General features: G+C 41.5%; 1 protein-coding gene across 2 annotated transcripts in view; it reads right to left on the bottom strand.

The window, feature by feature from the left end:
- Window positions 1-8,595, bottom strand: part of PDE7A (phosphodiesterase 7A) — a 72,469-nt gene extending 63,874 nt beyond the window's left edge. For both annotated transcript variants that reach the window (XM_040058543.2, XM_040066866.2), the window contains exon 1: window positions 8,458-8,595. In XM_040058543.2, the coding sequence (XP_039914477.1) occupies window positions 8,458-8,595 (138 nt within the window). The remainder of the gene's footprint in view (window positions 1-8,457) is intronic.
- Between the last annotated feature and the right edge of the window lie 5,504 nt (window positions 8,596-14,099).

The following is a 14,099-nucleotide window of genomic DNA, read 5'->3' as shown; positions in this document are numbered from 1 at the left end:
TGCAATAATCCGAAGTGACAAAGACATAAGCAGAAAGACTAGATGCAGAGGACAACCATTATCCTTTTTGAAAGGAGAAGGAAAAAACATTGAGGGGACAACAATATTTTTTTTAATATTTGGGACTTTATGAGCTTTTCAAGGTTAAAAACTCAAGGTTTTTTGCTTTTAATTCAGGCAATAAAGCTTTACCATTTTGTCGGTCAATTTGTGAGCTAAATACTAAGTGTTTTATTGGAACAAAAATGTAATCAGTTTATTTTGTTGAAATGAAAACAAGTTAGGAAAAGCTTATTAAAGATAAATTCAGTGGGAAGTGTAGAAATTCCTATTATCACCATGCTAAAAGAAATGTACCTCAGACTTCACAGAAGTCTAAGTGAATAAGTAACAGAAGAAGCAGAACTCCATAACAAATGTACAGTCTAGATCTCATCATAAACAAGAGCATCAAAAAAACCTGACCTTTACTATCCATATATAGACATTTATTGTTTAGCAGTTTCACACTATGTCTGCAGCTATAAAAAAACTACATATTTTTCTTTGCCCAATACCAGAAGAGGTTCGATTATTGCAGCTCAAGCCTAAAATTCCACAAGTAACAATCAAGGAAATTTAAGAGTTACAGGAATTTACCATTGCAAAAGAGAAGACACATACCCCTGCCACACATACACATTTCAGGAGATTACTGTGGCACCTGAACTTTACTGGAAAGTTTAAGAAAATGGAAGTGCAAGTTGATGCCTGAATAAACATGAAATCTCCTCTTCAGCATGCCATCAACGGCAGCATCAATATATGGAGTGTATTAGCTACAAAGACAAAGCAAGAGATAACACAGGCCAGTGCCACTCCTGCCATGACAGCTATGGCTCCTCCACCACCAGACTATGCTATCCAAAGTATTTTTTGTGAGAGTGTTAACTTTTTCTGATCTAGATATAACTGAGTCCATCAGGAAATGACTTGCCATCATCCCAACACCATATGTACCTCGATTCTCAAGACAACTAAGAACCATTGCATCAGACAGAAACTTCACACAAAATTTCTAAATCCTTTCTGCTCCAAGGCTCATCCACCTACTGAAGTCTCAGAGTTCCCATTGTAACTTTTTCCCTCACAGCCTTGGAATAGGTTTCTGTGTATTTTCCTCTGGTTTTCTTTACCCCGTGGGACAGAATTGACCCCCTGCCCTAAAGGGAACAACAGGCTGTATTTCACATGCATTAAATATCCAGTTTTATTAGTCAGAGTAGCCTCCAGCTACGTGTCATGGAAGGAGAAACAGGAAAAAAATCCCTATGACTGGTAAAGGAAACAGTGTCTTTCTTCCCGTGTATCTCATCTGGCAGAAAGGAGAGGAAGAAATAGTGAAATAGTCTACTAATATAGACCTTTCTTTCTTTATTCTCACTGCTGCATACTCTTTCTGATGTTCACACAGGCAGAGGAGGAAGGCCTGCTGCAAATCTTGGCTCCTTCACAACTTCAACTATGAGCTGAGAAAAGAATTCACCCTTTACCTTGCGATAAAAAACAGACTCCAGGAATCTCTAATTATAATTATTGTGGGAGTGTGGTCAGGAAGATAATAAATCAGATTGCCATATCAAAGGTGTACAAAGAGGGGTGAAGTGGGAAGAAAACAGGAGTCATGCTGCTGTAACAGAAGTAAAAAATTCTCAGGGAATGGAAGGGAGGAGGGCAGGGAAGGCAAGATAACAGCCACAAATTTATTTTCAACCAGAAAGAAAACAAAATGTTTGGCTACAAATTCCATACAATACAGCCAGGATGCAAAGATACAAATAAACAACTATCCAACTAACCCCTAAATCTAGTTTCCCAGAAATGCATTTTTATAATAAGATATTTTGCCTTTGGCAGGCTGCCTTGTTGGATTACACAGGGTGCTTATTTACACTGCAGTTACTTGTTAATGACATAATCAGAACAAACTGGAGAAAACTTCAAATCTAATGAAACCCAAACTCTTTGAATGTTTCCTGTGAGGATTCTGTGCATAACTCTGAACTAGAAATTGAGAGGTCTACGTTCAATTCCTGGTCCCAGACACAAGCTTCTCGTGAGACCCTACATACATGAGCATGCTCACACCATGTATTTGTGTTTGCTTATACAAAAGACTTTTTGCAAGCAGAACTGAACATTTCATTCAGCTGTGAATGCACACAAAAGATTATCTGCACTAAATGCTTTATGTAGTATGATTACAGAGATGAAAATAGAAAATTTTAGCTTGTCCATATTCATTTACAAAGAAAAAACATTCTAATAGAAGACACTACGTTCCTTCAATCATATGATACACAAACTTGTATCTTAGATACACAACTGTATAAATTCACACGTGGAAAATACTGACACATGTTAACAAAAATTTACACAGTAAAGGACAACCAAGCTACTCTGGTTTCACATTTCTAGGAGAAACAAAACAAAACAAAAAAAAAAAAAAAAAAGGCAAACCACCAAACTAATTTGAGCTGTCAAATTACTCATTATTCCCATGCAGGTGCAGTGAACGAAAGCAAATACAGCAGGTTTAGCCCAATCCAAAAGATGTTTCATATATGTGAGCCACAACCTGGCATGACTTGGAAATGCAGTCATGAATTTGAGATCTTCGATGCAAGAAAATTAAGCAGATGTAGAAATCTACAATTTTAAGAGAAAACCAGTGAAAAGCTGCAGATACCGAGTGATGAGGGAAACAAAAAAACAAGAAGCCAATGGTCATTGACATGATAGAGAACTGCTCTAACAAATCACTATTCTACTACCAGCAATTTTTTCCACTGTAGGCTTTTCAGAAAATAGAAGAACTGAAGAAATAAGATTCACAATGCAGATGTTCCCAGCACTGTTTTCCACACACCAAAACTGTAGAACAGACGTGTCAGAAAAAATTACATTATTTTTGTGATATGTTATTAACTCGAAACTGAGCTTATTGACTTGGAATGAACTGAGTTTGAATACTGTTGCTTTCCTCAAGCAACCTGGTAAAACAGACTTACGTAGGAAATACGGGGAGGGGGGTGGGTGGGTTTCAGAAAAGCTGCTGAAACAGACATCCCATAGAAAACACTCCAAATTCCAACAACATGTATTTGCATGCTACTACTATATAATTAGTTCATATAGAATATTGAATATTCATATACTAATGCTGACTTCTTGTAAAATTGTTTTATGGTTAAAATTCAGTATTTCCCAACTTGGGCACATAGCTATAATCTCTCTTTTCAAATCAATTTCTCTTTAAAGATAGCATCTAAAACTTGAGGTTCATAATAAGCACAAAATATACTATTACACAATCTGGACAAAGAAGAATTGACTTTTGTTGATTTAAAACAATCTAATTAATGGGGACTTCAAACTATTATTCTGTTTAGATCTTACACAGACAATTATAGGCCATGAAATAAGCTGCTATGACCTTTTTGCTGAACGAAGTACCAATGCTGCTTTACACTAGAACATATGAAAAAGTTAATTGGTCATAAAACTCAGGGCATTTTAAAAATGAACTGCCATATAAAATTGCTGTAGTGTCTGAAAGCCTCAATCAGAACTTGTCTGTGCTGTGCGTAGAGTCAGCGTCAGTCTCTCCCTCTCATATGAATAGATGCAATCTCAGCAACCAGACACAATAAATACAAGATGAAGGGAATGGCAAGCATAGCAGCAACACAGAATTAATTCCAGAGGCTAGGAATCACAACATGAAAATTATTTCATTATTTTAACTCGTTAATTATTCATGCAGGAGAGATATGGGAAATGGCAGGAGAAATCTAATGAAAGAGCCAACAACCGAGAAGCACTGATGAAGAGGATTAGAAAGGTATAGAAGAAAAGTTATGAAAAACAGTGGATGAGAAAAGAAAGAGTATTCCTTCTGCTTCGCCACTGCTCGTTACTCCTGGTCTAGCATTGTGGTGGGCTGTTTCCTCCTTACTAACAGTCACAGCCATTTATGAAACTGTACTATGAGTCAGCTCAGGCTGAAAAAAATAACCTGATTAAAAAAAAAAAAAAAAAAAAAAAAAGGAAAAAAGAAGTTGACACAACTAAGAGGAAGATGCAGGAGCAGAAACGAGCAACTGCAAGGGAAAAGTAGGTCATGCCAACACTTTTCTTAGCAAAAAGGTGCAACCATGGGATTAAAGACCAATGTCTATGCCCAGACCATATAAACACACCTCTTAATTGGATCTTTTAACTTACCATGCTATGTGAAGAGCAAAACATGTTTGGATCACATCAGGTGACAGTGACAAGAAGAAATACAAAGCAAAAGCACCTTGCTAATGTTGGGAAAGAGAACACTTTCCACCAAAGAATCAACCAGTGCAGTATAATTCCAGTTGCTCTTAGTGTCTTTTCCCCCCAACTTCATCCCCCAAGTCAAATCTGAGATTCCCTATACGCGATCTACAATCTATTGTTCAGGTTTGAGAGTCACCACGTCTGACACTACATTGCTTAAATGCATGAAATGGAGATTCAATGAAGAAGGATCATGAACCAGGCTATCAAATACCAGGACATGGTACGCCTGGCACACAGTAGTACTTCAGGTGGAGACTGTGCCTACATTTCTGAGATTCAAATGGAGTCTTCTATTATTTGCTCCAGTCCCACTTCATGCGATTTCATCATTAGGAGGTGTCTTTCTTTATCATCATCAATTTCAATCATTTAAAGACAGAAAAGCTAAAGCTTGAGCTTTACTTCTATTCAGACACTGCTACTAGATGCCACTGATGCAATTTTTGGCGGAACAGAAGAGACTGCAGAACCGGTTACAAAGTAGAGAGATGGAAATAGTCGAAAATAGCAGGCTAGGCCAAAGTTTTCTCACTCATTTGTGATATGTTTATGTCAATTCAACACAGGGTGAGGGGGAGTGCAACGCAGGACAATCTAAAAGCAGCTCGCAGCTACGTTTGTGAAGTGCTTTGCATTATAAACCCTTATTCATAAAAACACAGACTAAGAATTTTCACATTAAGTACAGTTCTAGAAACTTTTTTACTGCTATTAACAACCCAAGTTAAAAACTAGATGAGGCAATAAATCAAAAATTGTTCTCTGGAAGCTCAGCTTTTATTTGAAAAACATAATTTTGTATTATATGGAATGAACACCCTGAATGTATGACCCAAGACACAAGTTAACATCCACCTGATCTCACAGTGAACCTCAATTCAAATCTCATCAATGTGAAATGTCCTGTTAATTTTAACACTTACACATTCAAATACCCTTAAAAACAGCTTTTAACACTAGTGCTTAAAATTATTTCATATTTAAAGATGATTATTAACTGAAATGTTTGTATCTATCCATACAACAGCTTTTCACCTGACTGGACTTGAACAATAATTATCACAAATAACCTCTAGATGTTACCTTTATTAGTTTTATTGTAAAAACTTTGAAGTTAATGGAAATTAAGACTATAAGGAAATAATTCATACATAAAAAAACTATAAGGAAAAAGGAATAAACCTTTCTCTGCATTTACTGAGTATAGTAAAAGGTGCAAACCCCCACAAGGAAGATTTAATTTCAGTATTAAAGAATTGCTTTAATACAAGAACAGTTAAGCACTATTAAAAATACTTGACTAGTGAGATTGCATAATTTCTATTATTTAAAGCTTTTATGACTTTCAAAAGCCTAGTGGTACCATCTTTTCCTTTAAATCAGTTCTGACAAACTTCAATGAGCCTGTTTTATTCAAAGTGATGACAGGAAGCTACCAAGTTTCCTGCTTCTGTTAGTTTTCTGCTGTTTTAGTGAACTGAATGAGCAAACACCTGACAAGCATCTGAGATGACAAAGAGGAAGCAGTAATAACACGTGCTCAATGTTAGGGCTTTTAACCTTCAGCAATAATGAGTTATGGCAACTCACTTCATCTCATAAGACTATATCTTAAAAAATAGATTAAGCAAAGATTAGACAAGCATCTGCTAATAATGCTGTAAGCACACTTTATCCTTCCTGGGACTGAGAGGAGTAGACGAGAATTCTTGAGGTCATTTCCAGCACCAATTTATTTAAGCTTTAAAAAAGCAATATATGGCCCATTTTGAACCCATGTAGAGAAACGTCAACAAAACTGAAATTCTACTTAATAAATACAGAGATAAATATTTGCCTGCTTAGGAGTGTCCAATTAAATGGCATGTCTAATGTAGCGTGCATTTATCTCATGTATGTTTTCTATGTAAAATACCTTCTTACTGGAAGGATAAGCCCCAAAATCTTACGACTCAATGATGTCACCTTCAATTTCAAAGTGGGAATGTAATTTCCAAGACCTTTCATTTTCCAAGAAAATCTGCTAAATGTATATTAGTTGTGAAATGCCGGCTGTACATACCAGGTCCTTGGGTACACATCTCCAGTGTTACTCCTCTTGCTCAAAGCTAGCTGGAGCACAAGACTGAAAATGACAAACTGCTAAGGGTTCAGCTCTCTTTCATTCTCCAGGAATGAAACTGGAATGTCTTACAAGGGACTTGTAAAGTGAAATTAAGTTCAGGAGTTACACAGAATCACTAATCTCACTGGTAGTGCTTCACAGTCCATCATTTACACCAACCTGTGATTGCCGGTCTGGTAGACCTATACACATCCTATTGTTTGCAGAAGACTTCAGGGAAAGGGGAAAAAAAGGTAAAGCTGTACTCTAATCAGATGTCTAGTAACAGCTTCCTCACTTAAATATCCTAATTCCTTTTTATTAATGCATAAACTTAGTTACTTGCTGGTTTATGCAGACAAAATATTACTTGGTCAAGCACACATACTTTCCTTTTTTACAAGTTATTCAAGCACCTCTTCTTGGAACTCAATAATATACCTGCAGCATATTGGTCAAAAAATAAGGAATCCATTGTGAAGCTTAAAAGTTAGAGAAAAATACACTTTAAAAGTCAGCACCAGATCTAATTTGGTAAACTTGTATACACTTCATGCACCACCTGTTCCAGAGACCATACAAAAGGGATACAATGTATCACCTTGACCATTTTGCCTATTCCTTTTCAGAAAACCACGAATGCTTCAAACAAGGAAGCCTCTTATCTGCACAGATGAAGGCGTGCTGTATTAGGTTAGACTTTCAAGACGACTTATACAGATGGAAAAGTCACCATCACCGAGTACAGCTCAGAACAAGCAGTACAAATAGAAAAGATCCTAACCCGGTTGCTACATGGAAAATTAATCTGCCATAAAACCTAAGTTTTTGTCAATTATTACACTAATACTCAGAAAAGGAAGCATTATCGACATATGTTCATCTTCATTTGCTTGCTATTAACTATTTCCACATGTATTCAAGTTCCTGGTCATTAACACAGTATTTTGTCGATTTTTCCTGTCCCAACATATATGTACCTAATGCTCACACACACACACACAGAGCTCCGCTGCCACCAAACAGGGGACAAAGCCAAAAGCGACTGGCAGCTCTGTACTTTCCACAAAGGTGTATGTGTAGCACAGCAAGTCACGGGGGAGGAAAAAAAAAAAAAAAAAAAAAGAAAAAAAAAAAGGTAGAATAACTTAATAAGAAAAATGTACAGAACAAAATGTACAGGCAAAAAAAAAATACCATTACACATGCAAAGACAACATCTTCTCTAAGGACAACATACTTCACAGCACTTAAACCGATCTTTCAACCCCAACATAGGAAATCCCTCGAAGCAAAATGCTGACTCCCCACCAAAACGTACGCTTTCCACCATAATTCCAGATTTTCTCCAGAGACTTCCGCCAGAATATAATTTTATCACTGGGTGCTGGGAAACCATACTAACACACAACCAGAAATTTAGGGCAGTGTTCACAAGAAAAACCTGCTTTTTGTCCTGATAGTTATAATGACCTTTTTCACAGTATTTACAACACGATCAGATGAAACAAAACACAGTACAATTCACATTGTGACTGATGTAATATGGGCTGGGAACAATACCGTGGAAACGAAAAAGCCAAGGATCTTTGTCTCCTTCTAGACAAATTGCCAAGCCTCAACAGTTGGAGGGAGAAAAAGCAGAGCATCCCAAATAAAACACTGCAGTGCATGTTCACCATTTCACTAAAGTCGCTGCAGCTTTTGGCAACCTCATAGGAAATTTGAACCCTTCAAAGAAAGCCGAAGCTAATAAAAGAACTAAAAAACAGCCCCAGCTTAAAAATTACAGAAGAAACAAATAGCCCACCGGCTGTGGAAATCAACCCCACGTAGTTCACCGCTCGCATAGCAAGCGATGCTAAATAGATAACCTCGGCAGTAAGTGGTCATAAAAATATTAAATGTCGCATTTTCTCGCCACCGCCGCCGGTATTCGGGGGCAGGCGGACAAGGGCGGCGGGCCCAGCGTCAGTGCCTACCTGCGAGAGCTGCCGGGGGTTGGGGCAGCCGAAGAGCGCGGAGCTGGAGCTGAAGCTGATGGCCCCTCTGCGGCTGAGGACGTGCTGCGGCACCGGCCTGTCCAGCGGCAGCACGGGCAGCTGGTAACATACTTCCATTGACGAAGCCTCCGTGCGCCGGCCCGCCTCGGGGCAGCGGCCTCGCCCGCCGCACCTGCCCGCGCAGGGCTCGCCGCAGCGGGGAAGGACCGGCAGCGAAGCCCCGCGGGGGCCCGGCGCCTCCTCGCCGCCCCCGCGCCCCCCGGGGGGCCGGGCCGGGCCGCGCCGGGCCCCGCGCCTTTGTGCTTCGCCGCCGCCAAAGCCCGGCGGGAGCCGCCGGCGGGAGCGAGGGGGAGGCGGCGGAGCGGGACGGCTCTGTCAGCGCCCGGGGCGGCGAGTCCCGGCCCGCAGCCCGCGGCCGCCGCCGCTCCCTCCCTCAGGCGCGCTGCTGCCGGCGGGAGCCGCTGTCAGCCCCGCTGCCCGGCGCCGCGCATGGAGGGCCGGGGGCCGTGCCGGGGGAGACACGCGCCGCGCTCGCCCCTATTGTCCGGCACAGCCGGGAGCGGGAGGAGGAGGAGGAGGAGGAGGAGGCGCCGCTCTGCCGAGGGGAAGGGGCCGGGCCGTCAGAGAGGGGACCCGTGGAGGAGGGGGAGGAGGAGGAGGAGAACGGAGAGAAGGAGGAGGAGGAGGTGGAGGGATGGCGCCTCCGCCCCGCCCGCGCGCGGCGGCCCGGCTGGAGGAGCAGGCACGAGCCCGGCGGACCGTGCGTGGGTCGCGCGGCTGGCGACACGCGCAGAGCGGCGTCATAACGTCACCGCTGCCCACACTCTCCCCGTCCGCGCGCACCAGGCAGGGGCGGCTCGGCGGGCCCCGCGCGCCGCGCGCATGCGCCCTGCCCCCTCCCCCTCGCGCCTTCGCAGGGGCGGGGGGCGGCACCGCCCTCCTCCCCTCCCTCCGCTCCTTTCGAGTCGCAAAATCGCGGAACGGATTAGGCTGAGAAGGGCTTGAGGGGTCAGCGGGTCCGACCTGTGACCGAGCACCACTATGTCGAGCAGACCACGGCACGAAGTGCCACGTCCAGTCTTTCCTTAAACCCTTCCAAGGTCGATGACTTCACCGCCTCCCTGGTCAGTCCATTCCAGTATCTAGTCACCCTTTCTGTGAAGAAATTCTTCCTAAAGTCCAGCCTGAACCTCCTATGATGCGGCTTAAGACTGCGTCCTTTCATCCTGTCACTGGTTGTCTGGGAGAAGAGACCAACTCCCTCCCGCCTGGCTACAACCTCATTTGAGGGAGCTGTTGAGAGCTATAATGTCACCCCTAAGCCTCCTTCTCTCCCAGGGGGCTAAACACCCCCAGCTCCATCAGCTGCTCCTAAGATGTGCTCCAGGGTCTACAGCCACTCCGTTGCCCCTCTCTGGACTTGCTCCAGTACCCCAATATCCTTCCTGAACTGAGGGGCCCAAAACTGGACATGGTACCTGTGGTGCAGCTCTGCTTGGAAGAGACCCCAGGGCTCCTGGAACCCCTAGGCCAGAAAGGTGGTAAGGGGCGGGGGGGAGGTGGGGAGTGACTCAGTACCCCCGTGTCATAACATGTCATCCCCAAGGGAATGGCATGAGGCTGTCAGGAGAGGTTTAGGTCTGATCCTGGGAAAAGGTTCCTCACCCAAAGGGTGGTCAGGCACTAGAACAGGCTCCCTAGGGAAGCAGTTACAGCACCAGACTGACAGTTCAAGAAGTGTTTCAACAACGCTCTCAGCCACTTGGTGACCCCTCGGGATGGTCCTGCTGTGCAGGGACAGGAGTTGGACTATGATGATCCCTCACAACTCAGGATATTCTGTGTCCATCAGCCCTCAGTTCCCCATTCCCAATCCCCACAGGCTGTGCCCTGATGCTGAGGGAGCAGCACTGAGGGGGCTGTGGTGTCACCAGGGCCAGATCTGGCCGCTCCTGGAGGTGACTGGGCGCCAGTCAGTACAGCCTGGCCTTGAACACCCAACTTGGGCAGCTGCTTGAAAATCAGACATGGAAAGATAGTTTTGTTTCAAAATGCATCATCCATCAAATGCAATACACTGGGGAGTTTGTATTTGCATTTGAACCCTTGTGGTTCATTTTTAGAGTGGGGGAGGTGGGATTTTTTGCAAGACAAAGAGGTAAAACCATGTAATTTTTAACATAAAAAAATAGGTTCCCACAAACCACACAACTCCAGGAATTGCAATTTAAGGGAGAAAATAAATAATTCATGACCTGATCTACTAGTCCATAGCTATATACATCCCATTAGCTGGGACACTAGAAATAAACTCTGATTTTTATTTTTTTTAAATTTTTTCTTCTTTTATTTTTTTTTAGAACTAAGCCTCCCTTTGTCTCTCTGCAACTGCCTTTCCCCCCCCCCCCCCCATCCTTTCATGTCTTTTATTTCTCCATCATAAAACAAAAAAATCCTAAATATAGCATGATAGGTAAGGGAACGTTTCTGTTCTTTCAATAATATATGAAGTGCCTGTACCCACTTAAAAATCAGATTTTGCAAAATGATTCATATGATTTAATTTTGCATAATACATTGTTCTTCTCAGTGCCTGCTTACTGGCAGAAAGGTTTAGATTTCACATGATAGTGGTTATTTATAGGCAATGACACAGCTTTGGAGGAACCCATTTGGAAAGAATAGGTGGTTTGTATGGAGGATTTTCATCTGGATCAACTAGTTCTAGAAGCAAGTATCTTTATAGATGTGGACTGATGGCCATTTCACCTTGAGCTGTGAAGCTAATGAGTGCACCTTGTTCTTTTGCAGAACTGTGATCCCACCTTGTCTCATGGATAGCCAAAAAGACATACGGACACATGAGGAGGACACTGGATCAACTGCTGCGTCTTAATAGTTTTTTCAGCTGTTCTTCCCATTTTATAAAAGATAAAAAATCTCACAAGTATTCTCAGTATGATTTTATAATGCATGCATGCAAGAATTCAAGATACAATAAGCACATGGTAGTTCAAAGTAAAATAATGTACTTGGCTTTTTCTTTCCCCAGTAATTAAGACATGTCATGTTTTCTTCTGCGTTCTTTGACAGTTTACTCGTATTTGACCTGCTTACATTAAATCAGCAGTGCATTTGAGTTGCGGATAGAACTCCACCAGCTTCACTGGTGTCAGGATTTCCCTCTCCCAACAGCTTTTCAAAATTACTTTTTGTTCTTTTCTACTAATAATGAATTTGTTTTCTGTACTCAGGTAGGATAGATTTTTTTTTCTAGTCAATCTGAAATTCAGTTCATCAAAAATATTTCCTTTTTTTAGTGTAAAAAAGTATATTCTTGCTTTCACAATATAAGTATATTTCAATTCTATGTGGTCAAACTATAAGTGAAGATTCTTGATAGTGTGTTTTATTGTTCCTGTCAGCTCTGCATACTTTCCATCTGATTATCTGAAATTAGTTCTTTAAGGGCACTTTAATTTTCAATCTGAGACAGTATAGTCTTAAATAACATAATCAGTGTTGTCCCTCAGATTATCTTTGATCTCTAATTTATGTTACATAAACACCTTTAAGGAAGCTGAAATACATTATTAGGAAGCATAGATTTTCCAGGCAGTGACTGTTTCCATAAATGTGATATTCTCGGGACACAAATTGCTATTTTTTAATAAATACAGAAGTTATTAATATTAGCCCAATGTTGATTTCTTGAGTGAATTTGCAATCTTAGAGAATCATAGAATTCTTTGGGTTGGAAGGGGCCCTAAATATCTAGTTCCATCCCAATGTCACCTCAGGATGACAGACGAAGCCTTACAATTATGGGGTAAGTCACATATTTTCAGCCTAAATATGTTTGTTGCAAAAAGAATGCATATTCTGTGACTTACATCCTGCCAATTCTGTCTGTTGTCTTCACTTGCCACAGGCTAAGTCTTGTAGAAAAGGAAAGAGAGTTTTATTGATTTTTGTCATAGAGGCATAACAACACCAAAATGTTTATTCAGAGTGTTTTGTTTGAATTCAGTTTCAGCCATGGAGTTCTTTGAGTACCATGGTGGTGCATGTCTTAAATGCTTCATAGGATATCATGAGATGCCACAGTTCAGCCATGTTAGCCCTGTGTCTTGTGAATTCTTTATCATGGCACATACAGCTATTACTTAGAATATTCAAATTTAGGGAGCATTAATAACATTTCAGTGTTTCTTTTCACATTTGCAGTTAATGTCTTTTACACATCATTATTTTCAGGGTGCTGTCTAGCAAGGAAGAAACATTACTGATGGCCAGATTTGTCACAAAGAACAGCACTTGTGAAACTGGAGGGGTGGAAGATCACAAAACCAGAGCTTGTTTAGTTTCCAGGTTACTGTAAAAAGAAGATAAAAATCACACAGGTACTCCAGCAAGACATTCTGAAGGGTTAACTGCATGGCACGGAGTGCCTCTCTGGGGCACACCCAGGTAACACTAGCAGAACTGAACAGTCTGAGCAGAAGAGGATGCTTTTCCATGTTCTCTGTACAAAAAGGAAAATAAGGATCCTCAAAGGCATAATGTGCTTGTACTTCGAAAACGTCATGAGAACAGAGGAAATATTTATTTGTACAGGTAGATGATCAAAACAAGCACAAGAAGCTTTAACTTTTCTTCTTACCTGAAGAAGTTATGTGGTCTAAAAATCAGGGTTATTCTGCTGACAAGTAAAAAGTCTCTTGGGTTTTTACATCCCCAGTAACTGCATTTTTAGACATTGTTTTTGGTATTTCTTTGGCACATGATAAGGTAGTCGTTTTTTCTACACAGAGATATTGTTTGGGTGAATACTGTATATTTCCATAGGAATTTCAGACATCTGGCAGCTCAGTTGAAACGTACTTCTCTCCCTGTTTGGTGTGTCCCTTCCCTCTGCCTTGCCCTGGGTCTGCATTGGGCTTCTTTGAATTCTTGGGCAATACAACATTCTTGTTTCCCATTTGCTTTGACATCCCCTGCACCCTGGATATTTTTTGCAGAACTCTGCGTCATCCCCTCAGTGTGTTCATCCTTCCTGAGTGCGATGACTTGCAATTACACCTGAGTGTATTGTGATTTCCTCAATGCATTTTTTTGGTTGATCAAGATTGAATACTAGTCCTGTCCTTCAATATACTTCCAGACTTTCCTGGCTCTCTGTCATCTGCAATTTTAATAAGCATGCTCTCAAAACAGCTCAGCAGTAAAAATTCCATGAATGAGTTAGTCTAAGACCTGGAAGAGATCTGAAGAATGGTATTTAGTATATCTTGTCAACTCATGCTAACTCCTCTGGGAATGTTTTACAGTCATTTTTTTGCACCCATATTGCAGTAGCTTTATCTTTTCTATGGCCCAGGTTCGTCATTCCTGACTTTAGAGGCTTAACCTGGAGACTAGTTGCCTAAGGCTAATTTCATAGTCAATAATTAAGGGAAAGACAGCAGGCCCTTCAAGTAGTTCTTTGAAGTTGCCTTTCTCTTCACTGAAAGGAAGGAACATGGCGTAACCTTTCTCCTAATTTAAGTGTGCTTCAGTTAGTGTCTGTGAAGTCAGTCAGATGAAGTGGGATATGTGATGGTGTTTATGGCAGTGTCAGG

This window comes from Hirundo rustica, chromosome 1, assembly GCF_015227805.2.
Source record: "Hirundo rustica isolate bHirRus1 chromosome 1, bHirRus1.pri.v3, whole genome shotgun sequence".
NCBI classification, from domain to species: domain Eukaryota; kingdom Metazoa; phylum Chordata; class Aves; order Passeriformes; family Hirundinidae; genus Hirundo; species Hirundo rustica.
Note: the sequence above shows the minus strand (reverse complement) of the source record. Positions and strands in the feature narration are given on the sequence as shown.